At 34.3% G+C, this 15,767-nt stretch overlaps 2 protein-coding genes across 2 annotated transcripts; both read left to right on the top strand.

The window, feature by feature from the left end:
• The first annotated feature begins 877 nt into the window (after window positions 1-877).
• On the top strand, window positions 878-4,661 carry LOC129301295 (phosphoribosylamine--glycine ligase-like). The gene is given in 9 exon segments (XM_054939866.1): window positions 878-1,128; window positions 1,418-1,705; window positions 1,859-1,906; window positions 1,909-2,073; window positions 2,076-2,230; window positions 2,681-2,693; window positions 2,696-3,006; window positions 3,008-3,211; window positions 4,043-4,661. Coding segments are annotated over 8 exon segments (1,581 nt in total). The 5' UTR covers window positions 878-1,128; window positions 1,418-1,446; the 3' UTR covers window positions 4,469-4,661.
• Window positions 4,662-8,377: 3,716 nt separating this feature from the next.
• Window positions 8,378-12,253, top strand: LOC129301294 (stromal 70 kDa heat shock-related protein, chloroplastic-like). Its single transcript, XM_054939865.1, has 8 exons — window positions 8,378-9,075; window positions 9,217-9,469; window positions 9,618-9,697; window positions 9,796-9,938; window positions 10,241-10,339; window positions 10,540-10,729; window positions 10,870-11,268; window positions 11,408-12,253. The coding sequence occupies exons 1-8, from the start codon at window positions 8,503-8,505 to the stop codon at window positions 11,810-11,812; spliced, it is 2,142 nt and encodes a 713-aa protein (XP_054795840.1). The 5' UTR covers window positions 8,378-8,502; the 3' UTR covers window positions 11,813-12,253.
• The last annotated feature ends 3,514 nt before the right edge of the window (window positions 12,254-15,767 follow it).

The following is a 15,767-nucleotide window of genomic DNA, read 5'->3' as shown; positions in this document are numbered from 1 at the left end:
AAATATTAAGGTTGCAATTCAATCAATTAAGACAGTGGTTTAAAAAAATCGTGATTGAATGAGGTCAATCTGATTATAATTAAACTAAATAATTTAAAGTGTAAATCTTACAAACTATTCTCTCCATCTTTATATATAAAATATTTTTAATCGAACCATGTAAACTAATAAAAATTAGTTATCTAATTAAAATACAATAACATGCCAATTTTACTCTTAATTATTGCAAATAAAAAATAGTTTTTTTTCAAAAAAACTTAATGAGAGTATTTATATTTTTCTCTTTCCAATTTAATAAGGGTATATAATAATTCATTCATTAAAAAATATACTAATAACCTCTTGTTTTAGGAACAAAAAAATTCTAAAAATTTCTTATATATAGGGATGGAGGGAGTATTTCTCTGAACCTATTTATAAATAACTTTAGCATGTTTTATCATAATTAAAAAAAACTTTAAATGTCATAACTTTATTTTAAAATTTAACAATTTTTTAACTTTACCCTAATAAATATTCTTATATCTTAGTATTAATATTGTTATGTAAAGCATTTAATAAGCGCAAAAATATAAAGGAAAGTGTTGGAAATTGTGTCCTATAAATGGGATCAATTTTTTTTCTCTATCTGCCCTATAATTAGAATTAGAGGAGTATTATTTATCTTATTTTTTAACTCAAAAGTCAAAATAATATCCCTTTAGGCTAGCAATTTTTGAAAAAAATATATAAAATTAATCCAATCAACTTATCCAAACTTCTTTGATCAGACCATTAATAGATTACTTAGTTAATAGGTCAACTTGGGTGGGTTTTATTAATAACATCAACTTACATGAGCGCTAGAGGGAGTAATATGTAATGGTACCTTATTACAGGACCCGATCCATCGGCCTAAACTACTTACCAATCGGATTTTATGGTGGCTTCCACGTAGAATTATTCCCGCCTTTTTTTTTTTTAATACGCGCGTTAGTCTTCTGGAATCTCGACCTCTCATCGCCGCCGTTGCACCGCCATCGTTGGGGTCGTTGTTGCTCACCTTTTGTCTCCGTCTGCTTACTCTCACCTTGTCGCACTTCACATTTTTATTTCAGGTCAAAAAGAAAAAAGAAAAAAAACTAAATGGTAAGCGGGTTCTACTCGCCGGCTTTGGGCGTTTAAAATCTATAGGGATTTGGACTGACTTTTCGCACCTTGCTTTCTTCTTGACCTCTCGTGAATATTTACTCAAAATTCATTCCAGTTTCTGTATTTTATTTTCCCCAATCGATATTGGAGTTGGGACTTCTGTGTTTTAGCCATATGAACACAAGATGTTTGTTAAATTACCTCAATGGGCTTAATGTGCTTCTTATCGAGTTACTTCTTGTGTTCCTGTCATATTATATTGAAGGTTCATGATTTTATTCTGCAGTCTGAGAACTTGTCTTGAAGCGGAAAGGAATGTCTTGTACCACCAACTCTGGGGCTTCTTTGAATCTTCACAGTGGAATTTCCAGGCCGTTTATGTTCAGACAAGCCTGTATTTTCCAAAAGTCTTCTGCTTTCTTTTTTGAGCCCTTCAAGTTGAGCTCCACCACTCATAGTATTTTCCCAGCTACACGTCATTTTAGTGGCTCACAGACATTTCGTCGCGTTTTCAAATGTGCTGTTGTGGATTCGGAGGCATCAGCTTCTGTTGGTGCTGGCACAAGCGATTCTCGTAAGCATTGCAGTGTATACTTTATTAACTTCATCTTTTCCTTTGTTATGATTTATGAGTCTAAGATTGACATAGTACATTTGTGTTGTATATACTTGTAAACTTCATTTCATTTCATTTTTTGTTTTTTTATTACTTTCGTCCATGCCATAGAAGAAAGGCTGGTTGTTCTTGTCATTGGTGGAGGGGGACGTGAACATGCTCTTGCTATGCCTTGCAACGATCACCATCTGTTGATGCTGTACTTTGCGCTCCAGGCAATGCAGGAATTTCTAAGTCAGGAAACGCCACTTGCATTTCCGACCTTGACGTCTATGATGGAGCTGCAGTAATCTCATTTTGCCGTAAGCAGGGTGTGGATCTAGTTGTAGGGGACCTGAAGCTCCACTAGTTTCGGGTATTGCAAATGATTTAGTCAAGGCTGGAATCCCAACTTTTGGCCCATCTGCAGAAGCTGCTGCTTTGGAAGGTTCAAAGAATTTCATGAAGCATTTGTGTGACAAATATAGAATTCCAACTGCCAAGGTTCGTCTGCTCAATTCTAATTCTGAATCTCAGTAAGTACATCAATGATCAGTTCTTGTTCTATTGGACGAGACTGCTTGTCTGTGTATACATTCCAGGTAGTACATATGTTTCCCCTAGGAAATTCATAATGTACGACTTAGCAAGAGAATTGTTTAACCGTAGTGGGTGTTTGTTTTCCTGACATAAATATTCTATACAATTGTTTAACCATGTTTTTTCAGAATGTTATTATTTAAAAATAGGATAATAATTTGACGATTTTGTGTATGGTGACCAGTGAAGCCCTCATCTTTTACCATTGTTTTTTTTTTTTTTAAACTCAATTCCATGGTATGATGCTCCGTTCTAACTCAATGCCTCTTTTTGCTTTCTTTTTTTTTTGTTTCAAATGTCATCTTGCAGCCCTTACTTTGCTTATTCTAACTAACCATGAGCCTGTTAGTGCAGTACAAAACATTTACAGACCACATGCTGCCAAGCTATATATTAAAGAACAAGGAGCACCGATTGTAATCAAAGCAGATGGATTGGCTGCAGGAAAAGGAGTTATTGTTGCCATGACGCTGGAACAGGCCTATGAAGCTGTTGATTCAATGTTGGTGAAGGGTGAGTTTGGTTCTGCTGGTTGTCGTATCATTGTGGAGGAATTTCTAGAAGGAGAGGAGGTATCTTTCTTTGCATTGGTTGATGGAGAAAACGCAATTTCACTAGAATCTGCCCAAGACCATAAGCGGGTTGGTGATGGCGATACAGGGCCAAACACTGGTGGCATGGGGCGCATACTCTCCAGCCCCTATTCTAACCAAGGAACTTCAGACTATAGTAATGGATTCTATTATCATCCCTACAGTAAAAGGAATGTCAGCTGAAGGCTGCAAGTTTGTTGGGGTTCTGTATGCTGGGCTTATGATTGAAAAGAAGTCTGGCTTGCCTAAACTAATTGAGTACAATGTGCGTTTCGGAGACCCAGAATGCCAGGTCAGTTATGTTAAGATGCTTGACTGTGGTAAGTGTGTTTCTAGTTATAAGTTCTCTACCCCTTCAAGTGACCAACAGCATGCCTTAAGACATACTATATTAGTAATAAACAGGGCACTCGATATCCCATTTTTTTCCTAACCCCCAACTGATGGATTTAGAAGGATCTGTTGATCTTTCCATTTTTTAATTCAAAGGGTTCTTTTTTTTTTTTCTTTTTAAATACATAAGGCTCCAAGCTTTGGCCTTTGAGTCATGATTCTGTTGACACCTTGCTAATAGATTGATTGTTATCCTCCTTGGATTGGCCAACTTTCAAATGGAGATCATACTCTTTCAAAGCCTATATCTTTTACATTATGTTTAAAAAGGGGATATTGGAGGGGATGGAAAAGGATGAGAAGTTTTCTGTGAAACTATTTTCTTGTTTAGAAATTTTTGGCAAGGAGGGAAAATAAATAAAGATTTTGAAGTAACCTACAAAATTCAAAGCACACACTCCTTTGTATTTTTTAATTTCATCTAATTTGAAGAATTTTTTATGGGAAAGTTTCCACACAGTTTGCCTTTCCTTTTCTTTGGGATTATTCCTTTCTCCCCTTTTCCCAACTCCTAAATACACCCATACTCATATTCACTAATATCCTGTTTTCCCGGTCACGAGTTCGCTGATATTTACTGGGATCTAAGACTGGCTGATAACTCAGACAGAGGCACAACTGCAAAACTATTACATCTTTGTTCATTCAGTTGATTGTTTTGAAAGATTGATTAGAACAAGTCAATATTAACTAATTTGTTTTCCTTAACCCTCTTTTGCAACTTCAATAGGTGTTAATGGTCCGTTTGGAGTCTGATCTGGCACAAGTTCTACTTGCAGCCTGCAGAGGAGAGTTAAATGGAGTGTCATTGAACTGGTCTCCAGGATCTGCCATGGTTGTGGTAATGGCAAGTAAGGGATATCCTGGATCCTATGAGAAGGGAACATTAATTCAAAACCTTGAAGAAGCTGAGAATGCTGCTTCCAGCATCAAGATTTTCCATGCTGGAACTGCTTTTGATTCTGAAGGCAGATTTATCGCCACCGGAGGGCGTGTTCTTGGGGTCACTGCTAAGGGAAACAATCTTGAAGAGGCGCGAGACCGGGCTTATCGAGCCGTCGAGGAGATTTACTGGCCGGAGGGTTTCTACCGGCGAGATATAGGGTGGAGAGCCCTTCCAAAGAAATCATATGCTACCAAGGATAAGCAGCTTTGAAGAATCAGGCTCCTTTAGATGATCAGTTTTGTAATTTTCTTTTTGCAGCAAAACTTGGCCTAAAAGTTCTTATAGGTATTTGCTGCTTCTCCAATAATATGATTATAATATGTGAAGTCCCATCGTGTGATATTGGATTATAAAAATGCAACATTAACATGTGTTGTATATTTATTGGAGAACTTGATGACAATTACTTTTTTTTTCCCCTTGAAAGAGGTAGCAAATACTCCATTCTTTTTAAATTATAAAATATTTTTAAATAAAATTTGATATATCAACAAATTTTATTAAATATATTTAATAATTTTATTTTTTTAAATATAATATAAATTTTAAAAATATCTATCATTAAATATATTGTAAAGGGTAAGGAGAAAAAATTAATTATAAAGGAAAAAAGGGTAATATTATAATTTATATTTAATAAAATATTAATCTATCCAAAGTTTTTTATATTTTAAATAGAGGAATTCTTCAAAAATATTCTATAATTTAGGACAGAAAAAGTATCTAATAACTATGGTTTTGTCTTTTATTTATTTATTTGTTGTGATAAAATTATTTTTTTTACCAACGATAAAATTAGTTATTTAGGTGAGAGTTGCATGAGAACAATTCACATTTTGGGCATCAAATGCTTGGTACACACAGTTTTGGTGTATCGTTTTACCAGAGAGAGCAACCTAAAAGTTAGTGTCACTTAAAAAAATAATCCACATAATTATATGGTATTAGGCTAAATTATGAGAGTTAAAAACGTTTAAAATATTATATCGTTTTACATATAACTGAAGGCTAAATTTCATTAAATTGAATTTTAGATCTATACATACAACTCTTGACCTTTAAACTCCTCATTTTTTTTTTTTGGGGTCTCCTATTGATCTCCAGAACTTAACGACATTTCTTTCCTAAATTTTAAAATTAATTTAGATGATTTTATGTTGCCGGATAATTTATTATTTCATTAATTGGATAATTGAATGTGATACATTCTTCATCAATGATAATAAATCTCTTCAAAGCTTGGATTACATAAGTGCAAATAGCCTGATAGTGATAACATCAAATTCTGACGATCAAACAACAAACTAACTAATATTAATTAATTTCTGGCAAAAAAAAATATTAATTAATGAGAAGATATTTATATGGACCAATTTAGAAATTTTGACACTACTGTCAAATTTTTAAAATTAAGAAAATGCATGTATGAATTGAATATGACCTAAGTGGATCTGTTTTCATTCATGAACAGTGTATCTTACTTGAATTTTCATATTTTATTACATATAAATTTAACATCTACAATTTGTACCATGAAAAGAAAATAACTTTACAAAACCTCATGTATGTAAGTAGAGAACTTCAGATTCGTCATCGTGTGAATCTGCTAGTCCCTCAGAATGTTCTAGATATTGAGAATGAACCTCTTAGAAGAAACTAGACTAAGAGCCCTCAAGAGGACAAAATTGATTGGAAATCCTGGCGGCCTGATAATGAAATGACTCCAAACTTTTCCTTTTTGTTTTTCTTTTTTTAAAATTCGAAAAACATGAGTTTGATAATGTTTTGACTTGATAAGTTCTTCTTCGTTTTTTTCTCTCTCAAAATGAATATGTCGCCCGTTTCATTTGTTTTGAAGTATTAGTAGACATAATTTGAATTAAAAATAACGAGAGTAAAATGAAGTGATTTTAATGATATCATAGTGCTTAACTACTTGAATCAATAGTCATTACAACTTTTTTTATTACATGTCTTTTATAATTAAAAGTAATTTTATTCGAAATATAATCAAGTACTAAATACAAATATAATGTAATAAATTAATGTTTAAATTTTTATTATGAGAGAAGTACTTATATCTAGTAATCAACTGCCTCTCTAATATGATTGCTTCTAACAAGATAATTTAAAGTAAATTTAATGTTTCAAAATATAAAATATTTTAATAAAAATAAAATTTTATTAATAATAGTTTTTAAATATTATTCTTTATATATATTCTCTCACTTGATATTCTTTCTTAAATTGAGTATTAAATAAAGAACATTTTAAAACTTTCATATTTTTATTTCAAAAAAGTAAAGTTGTAAAGTATATTTGATAAATTTTATTGATATGTATAATTTTATTTAAAATATCTTATAAATTAGGATGAAAGAAATATTTAATAAATATTAATATAAGACAAAGTTAGAGTAATTGATATTTTTTTCAATTTTACCTCTTATCTACTTATTTATTTATTTTTAAATTTTTAAATAATAATTTATTATGATTATTAATTATAGAAAAGGGTAGATTCAGAAAGTTACATTTTTTTTGACAACTTATACATACAAAGTATTTAAATTTATCTTGTATTAAATAATAAAATGAGTATAAGAAATTAAAAAAAAACCTCCATTTGGATCAAAAAAAAAAAACCTGAACCTAACTTGATATTACTATATAAACCAATATTATCAATATCAAACTCAAAATTCAATTCAAATAAATTTTCAACAATAAAAAATCAAATACTTAATAATTATTTAAAAAGAAATTAAAAAGAATTGAGAGAAAAAATAGGAAAAATGATAAAAAATTCCATTTAAATTAAGTAAATGACAGATTGATTTTATGAAATGGTATAATTCTCTTGAAGTGCCCTGAGATCTTCTTGTCAATAGAGAATCAAATAAAATGATCAAATTTTCCTTAAAGTTAACAAAAATCCCAACCCTCACTGAAGAAACTTGCAAATTTTTCTAGTTCATCTTGGGTTCTCAGGTTCTTCATTCACACCTTAATTCATGGTATTCTTTTGGTCCATCTCCCTCTCCTTCTTGTGTTCTTTTTTTTTTTTTTTACTTCTATACATGGATTATTTGTTTTGTTTGGCTGCTATGTGTGGGTATATATAAGCAAACATTTCTCCTTTGTTGTATTTGCTGTACATGGGTAAATTTTCTCTCCTCCTATATGTGATAGTTGAAATTGATATGGGTTATTGATGTAAATAATTGAGATCTTTATTTTTTCTCCATACTTGAAGTTAAAAAATGTGGGTCCTTATGTTTATTTAAAGGGTACTAATAAATTATAATTTCTTGTTGCATAGTTGTGAATTTAGGAACAAAATTTATTAATATTGGAATCAAAGTTGTGAATGAAGACTTGCAAATTTTTAACTCTGATGCATGTTTAGACTTGTACACCAGGATTTGTGAATGGCTAATAAATTATTGTGAATTTAAAGACAAAAATTGTTAACCTAGGAACAAAAGTTGTGAATGGAGACTTGTGAATTTTCAAGTTTGATGCTTGTTTAAATTTGTACATTAAGATTTGTAAATGACTAATAAATTGTTGCGAATTTAGGAGACAAAAGTTATTAGCTTGAGAATTAACGTTGTGAATGAAGACTTGTGAATTTTCAACTATGATACTTGTCTGGACTTACACATTAGGATTTATAAATGGTTAATAAATTATTGTGAATTTAAGAACAAAACTTATTAATATTGAAACTAAAGTTGTGAATGGAGATTTTTGAATTTTTAACTTTAATGTATGTTTGGGCAAAAGTATCTTTTTTTTTAATTTTTTAATGATAAAAAAATTTTAAGAGACTCTCAAAAAATTATATCATTTTGTGAAATTAATATATTATTTACTTAATTTAAATAAATTTTTCTGCCATTTTTTAAAAGAAATATGTGGAAAATAAAAAATAAACACGATCATAGAGCGAACTGGAAAAAATAAAAAATGAGGACAATAATATGATCTGCCAACATGAACGGAAATCCAAGGTGCAGGAACGAAGAGAAAATTCTGCCCACAAAATCCAACGGGTAAGCGAGAGATGATTCTGGACTCCGTCCCCACTCGGTCTTCCTACATAACCCTCATCCTCTCTTCCAAAACCCTGTCCAATTTTCTTCAACATTCGGTCTCTGCAACTTCATTCCTCAACCTCAATTGATCCTCTTAGCTTCATTCTTTCACCTGTCTCTATCTGAATTCTCTCCAATCCAAATATGGCCTCATCAAGTGCTCAAATTCACGGTTTTGGAACCTCCCCGTCATTTGCTTCTTCATTGAAGAAGCCTACTTGCTCTCATTCCAGAACTCTCTTTCTGGGTCCGAAGCTCAGCGATTCATCTTCTCTTCTTGGGTTCCCTCGCTCGGCATTTCTCAAGCTAAAGAGCAATACCATCACCAGGAGGAGGTATAGTGTGGGACCGGTGAGGGTTGTCAATGAGAAAGTCGTGGGTATTGACTTGGGGACCACGAATTCCGCCGTCGCCGCCATGGAAGGCGGGAAGCCCACCATCATAACCAACGCCGAGGGTCAGAGGACGACGCCCTCCGTCGTGGCTTATACAAAGACCGGTGATAGGCTTGTTGGGCAGATTGTGAAGCGTCAGGCCGTCGTGAACCCAGAGAATACCTTCTTTTCGGTGAAGAGATTCATTGGCAGAAAGATGTCTGAGGTGGACGAAGAATCGAAGCAGGTTTCGTACAGAGTGGTGAGGGATGAAAATGGGAATGTGAAACTTGAGTGCCCTGCCATAGGAAAGCAGTTCGCAGCTGAAGAAATTTCAGCTCAGGTGCTTTAAATGATTGATTTCGCTGTTCCAAATGCATTTTAGTAGCTTTGGAGAATTTATAGACTCGATTTAATGAGTTAGGCTAATAATAGTTCAATAATTGGGTTGATTTATGCTAATCTCTTATAAATCTCTATTCAGGTGTTGAGGAAGCTTGTGGATGATGCTTCAAAGTTTTTGAATGATAAAGTGACAAAGGCTGTAGTTACAGTTCCCGCATACTTCAATGATTCTCAAAGGACTGCCACGAAGGATGCTGGTCGAATTGCTGGTTTAGAAGTTCTTCGTATTATTAATGAACCAACTGCTGCTTCGTTGGCATATGGCTTTGAGAAGAAGAACAATGAAACTATTTTGGTATTTGACCTTGGAGGTGGTACTTTTGATGTATCAGGTATTAAAAGCTTTTCCACTTAATCCTTAACTCAAAGTTGTACTGGCTAGGTATATTATTGTGCATTGTCTATATCAGCATTTATAGCTTTATCAATACTTTGAGGCATGTGGGCGGATTGATTGATTTGTATTTACCGTCATATCAGTACTTGAGGTCGGCGATGGAGTGTTTGAAGTGCTTTCAACCTCTGGGGATACACATTTGGGTGGTGATGACTTTGACAAGGTTGCAGCTCTTTCTAACTTCTCAATGTTATAATGTGGGTAATGCTTTAGTTAAGATCTCTTAGCTAAACTATCTCATATCATCTTCTCTTGTTGTAGAGAGTTGTTGATTGGTTGGCTACCAATTTCAAGAGAGATGAAGGTATAGACCTTTTGAAAGACAAACAAGCTCTTCAACGACTCACTGAGACAGCTGAGAAAGCAAAAATGGAACTGTCATCCTTGACTCAAACCAACATCAGGTGAATATGACTTTATAAACATGCATCGAAGGTTTTCTAAACTTTATTAATACACTAGCTGTTTGTATTGGTGCCTTGGACACCCAATTGGAATTGTCTGTGCAGAGTTCTATGCGAACCACTCAACTTTAGTGCATGTATTTTATAACTTTCTCTGGTCTCGTTACTTTGAACCTGGGAAGCTAATTGATATGAATGAAGTGTATATCCATACATTTGTGCTTCATTTTTTTAGCATTTTACGCCCTAGTCAAATTTGAGTTTTATGTAAACCACTGAACTTTAAATGTGTATATTTTCAGTTTGCCATTTATAACTGCTACACAGGATGGCCCCAAGCATATTGAAACAACCCTTACAAGGGTTAAGTTTGAGGAACTGTGTTCAGACCTTCTTGACAGGTAATACCTGAATCTATTGTTCTCTATCAATATTCATTTTATTTGTTATAAAGAAGCCACACTATTTTTAACGTGTAGGGCCTACATCTAGTCTAGTTATTATAAAATTACATGCTGATGTTATTTGCTGTCTCCTTTTTGGCTCTTTAGAAAGCTATTGGAACCATTCGTGTGTAATAACTTTTTGAATTGTGTTTCAGGCTCAAGACACCAGTTGAAAATGCATTGAGGGATGCAAAACTCTCCTTTAACGATATTGATGAGGTGATTCTTGTTGGTGGGTCAACACGAATTCCGGCTGTCCAGGAACTTGTAAAGAAGTTGACCGGAAAGGACCCAAATGTCACTGTCAATCCAGATGAAGTAGTTGCTCTTGGAGCTGCAGTGCAGGTGGGCATTTAAGTAGCTTTCCTTCAAAAATAGTTCCCCAGCAGATTTGGTTCATCCTTAACTAGATAACAAAATTGTGTTTTTTAGATAGTTTGTCATGTTATTGATCCATAGTAATATTAAATCTTGGTTGATTATAGGCTGGAGTTTTGGCTGGAGATGTTAGTGATATCGTGTTGTTGGATGTAACTCCATTGTCTCTGGGCCTGGAAACTCTTGGCGGTGTGATGACAAAAATCATTCCCCGAAACACAACACTACCAACCTCGAAGTCAGAAGTCTTCTCAACAGCTGCTGATGGACAAACTAGTGTAGAGATCAATGTCCTTCAGGGTGAGAGAGAATTTGTTAGGGACAATAAATCCCTTGGTAGCTTCCGGTTGGATGGAATCCCTCCTGCACCTCGTGGGGTTCCTCAAATTGAGGTGAAATTCGACATCGATGCCAACGGTATTCTCTCAGTCACTGCTGTAGACAAGGGCACAGGGAAGAAGCAAGATATTACTATTACTGGTGCTAGCACTTTGCCCAATGATGAGGTACATGCTACTTCTATCCTATATTCATTATGTGTCTATTTTGATTGGAAGTTGCATTTTAATGGTGTTCTGATCAAGCAACTTCTGATCAATCGGTCTTCAAGTACTGAACTTGATTAATACGGTTACTGAAATGCAGGTGGATAGGATGGTGAAGGAGGCAGAGAGGTTCGCGAAGGAGGACAAAGAGAAGAGAGATGCCATCGACACGAAGAACCAGGCAGATTCTGTGGTATACCAGACAGAGAAGCAGTTGAAAGAACTGGGAGACAAGGTTCCTGGCCCTGTGAAAGAGAAGGTTGAAGTTAAACTAGGAGAGCTTAAAGGTGCAATTTCTGGTGGTTCTACACAAGCCATCAAGGATGCCATGGCTGCCCTCAATCAGGAGGTCATGCAACTTGGTCAGTCCCTATACAGCCAGCCTGGATCCGCGGGGGCTGGTCCAGGTCCGACACCACCTGGTGGTGAGTCTGGCCCTTCTGAATCCTCCGGCAAGGGACCTGATGGTGATGTGATCGATGCCGATTTTACTGACTCAAAATGAGTAAGCATAGGCTAACTGAGTTTTTTCCCTCAGTTTTGGGGGGGAGCCAGTAGTTAAGTTTTGCCAATGGAGTGAAAGAATGTTCTCATAACTCTCAATGAGATTAGAAGGACTTCATAGATGCTCAAGATGAAGGTATGATATGTAGGCTGAAAATGTAGTTAACTAGTTATAGATTTCTTGGTTTTTTTTTTTTTTTTTACTAGTATATATTATTATCACAATAATACCAAACGATTATTGAGTGGTGATTCTAGAATATTCCAGCTATAACTCATCCTCAATTTTTTTTCCAGTAGCAATAATCAAGTGCTCTTCGTTAGGAAAACATATTAGTATATTTTTAGTTGTTTGAAGACTCTTCATAATTATCAAGTGATTTACTGTTCATTATTCGGAATAAGAATAATTATATTCACGTGCTTGAAGATTGAATTTTTACCATGGCCTCGAATGCTGATATGTAACTATTATATCCATTTTGGAAATTATACATTTATACCCAACATTGACTTCTGCTAGGTTCCAGCTTTCCTGATTTTTTTTTTCTTGGGGAAATATATTTTTGTTCCTTTAGTTTTGACTTGAATGGAATTCATTGTCCAAACTTTGACTCATTGCAATTTAAATTTATAGTTTCTAAACAAAGAGTCAAATTATTAATTTTTCTCGTTATTCTTCTGATGTAATTTCACGACTCAGCTTGCGGTTACCGAATTTCACACAACAATCCATTCTTTTTTGTTTTATTGTTCTTAGTTCTAGCCTCTGCGTATTGATATTTTCCTGCTTCTATGTGATATATAAAATTACAAATATTAAAAAACTTCCGTGTTCTAATTTTAATGAAATTCAATAAAATATTCCCATCACTTTTGGCATAGGACGCAGGAACATTCGGACGTTACATTGTTAGTGAAGTGTTTACTAAACTTGGTTAAATATTTAAATATCAAGTCAAAGTATTGTAATCTTAATATGGCCGAAAACGAAAATATAATCTTAATTTCATATACAATCTACAAAAACAGCCAAATTAGGAGCATATTGATACGATTACAAATGTACATCAAATAATATGAACGTATATACAAATAAAATGGCTGTCTCCGCATATATCCACATGGCAGAGAAATTCCATCTATCATTGGTATAAAATTTCATCCCTTGCCACTTGGATCCGTTATTTTTCAACAAAAATGTGTACGAACTTTAATGTCAAACTTACAATCAAGTATATAGCATTGCAGGATGGATTGAGAGGGCAGAGGCTCAACATGTTGCCCCTTCCTAATAGAAACGTGCATTTATGATTATCTATGACTTATAGGAAGACTATTAGCTCTTTCAAGAGCACAATGATTATGGCATCCAACTCTAGAGCAGCCCTTATTCCTTCTATTGTGATTGCTTGTAGTGTGGTGAGGACTGCCATCATTCCATTGAATGAGGTGAGAACAGCTTTCCCAACCCAAAACCAGCTTCTGGAACTTAAGGATGGTCTAATTCACGTATAGTTGCTGTGTGGATGATGGTGCTGGTGAGGGTTATGGCTGTAATGTTGATGAGCATAACCACGCAGTTGAAAACAAGAACCACCATTGCCACTACTTTTACCATATGGTTGGGTTGTGATTGGTGGGTTTGCCTATCTCTCTAGGCATCATGACTATCAAATTACTGCAAGAATCACAAAAGGAATTTGATTCGTGATCCATGGTTTCAATGATATGACCTTCTAGGAAGTAGGATTTTGGGTATGAGCAAGCATAAGGAGAGATAAATTACTTGAGAGGATTGAGCCTCGTCATTGAGCTTGTTTGAATGATGCCGTGTGATCTCCGTTTGGTTCTTTAATAAGGGTGATTGAGAAGGAAACAGGAAAGCTCGAAGCAACAAAGCTCCTCCAATTTTATAATAGTCATGCTCATTGAACATGTACTTAAGATCTTCATTTGATCTAACTGAGAAAGGATTTATAGAATAGATGAATATTATATGTGGTGTAACCCGCCAAGAATATTACAACAATATACATAGGGCAACACGTAACCTAGAATATAGAAAGAGAGCCACGTATGTACATGAAAGAATAATAAAATACAATAAGACAAAAAGAAGCTTGACTTGGACAGATAAAGCATTATAAAGTTGTTTGGGCCCTTTTACTGCTATTGGACTTATATTTAGTGGGCTTAATCTTCTTTTCGACTTTAGTCTTAACATTCTTGCCCAAACTTGAGTGTGGTGACTTCACGAGACCAAGTTTGGTTCTGAAAGTCCAAAACTTTGAATGAGTCAAAGCTTTAGTAAAAAGGTCTACTATTTGATTAGATGATGGGACATAGCAGACTGACAACTGTTTCTCAAGTACTTGGTCACAGATGTGATGCACGTCCAATTCAATATGTTTTAAATGAGCGTGGAAGATTCAATTTGAGGCTAAAGCTGATGCTCTTAGATTATCACACAAGGCAATAGATGGTTGCTTTAGACGAAGACCAATCTCACCGGCAAACGAATGAACCCATGCAAGCTCAAATGCAAGATCAAAAAGTGCTCTATATTCTGACTTAGCGCTGGATCTTGCAACAACCTTCTGTTTCTTCACTGACCAAGAGACCAGTGAGTCATTGAGAAACACACAATAGCCACCAAAAGAATGTCGATCATCTAAACATACAGCCTAATCAATATCGGAAAAACTTTATAAGGTAAGATGATTACTAGGTTTAATATGTAATGATAGATCTAATGTTCCCCTGAGATATCGAAATACCCTCTTTAAGGCTTGCCAATGAACATCTGTAGGAGCACTAAGGAACTGACTTAATTTGTTGATAGTAACAACAATATCAAGTCTTGTTGTCACAAGATACTAAAGCGACCCAATTGCTTGCCTATATACTTTAGAATTTTTTAGAAAATTACCATCATCCTTAGATAAATATCTATTCACAACCATGGGAGTTAAGACATCAGTATAGTGAGTTATACTAAATTGACTAAGTAAGGTTTCAATATATCTCGCTTGCTTGAGATATAATCCAGTATTATCCCTGTAGGCCTCAATTCCTAAAAAATAATTAAGTTGCCTAAGATCCTTTAGAGCAAATAAGGAATTCAATTTTTCAACAAAGAGCTTAAGAAGAGTAGATGAATTGCTAGTAACAATGATATCATCAACATATATAAGAACAAACATCACCTTAGAATTTTCTTTCTAGAAAAACAGAGAGGAATCATATCGTGAGTGTATGAACTTTCAATCCAAGAGAGTTAACCTCAATCTATTAAACCAAGCTCTAGGAGCTTGTTTGAGACCATAAATAGCCTTTTGTAGAGAACAAACATGGTTAGGATATCTAGGATTTATGAATCCTTCAGGTTGCTTCATTAACACTTCTTCTTTTAGAATTCCATTTAGGAATGCATTATTAATATCCATCTGTCTAATTGGCCAGTCAAATGTAATAGCAACAATAAGAACAAACTTTAGAGTGGTAGTCTTAAGAACAGGGTTGAATGTCTCATCAAAATCAATTCCTGGAAGTTGTTGGAATCCTTTAGCAACAAGTCTTGCTTTATGCTTTGAGGTTGAGCCATCAGGATTCAATTTGTGTTTAAACACCCATCTACAATCAACAACAATTTTATTCTTAAATTAAGGGACCAATTTCCAAATTTGGTTTTTCATAAGAGCATTAAACTCTTCTTCCATAGCCTTTTTCCAAACATTAGACTTTAAAGCTTTGTTGATACTAGAAGATTCTAATGTTGGATTATTTTTTGTGATTACCATACCAACATAGGGTAGGTTTGGCTTATAGATTCCAGCTTTACTCCTTGTCACCATTTGATGTTGATTGTCATGTCCAGTAACCTATTCAGGTTCAGTAGATTTAGGTTCTTGCATCTAAATAGTGTTAGATGAATTTAAAATTTTTGCAATTGT

Source organism: Prosopis cineraria, unplaced genomic scaffold, assembly GCF_029017545.1.
Source record: "Prosopis cineraria cultivar Desert tree isolate PC_DT_omini unplaced genomic scaffold, ASM2901754v1 PC2022, whole genome shotgun sequence".
NCBI classification, from domain to species: Eukaryota; Viridiplantae; Streptophyta; class Magnoliopsida; order Fabales; family Fabaceae; genus Prosopis; species Prosopis cineraria.
This window is presented reverse-complemented; position numbering and strand designations above follow the sequence as displayed.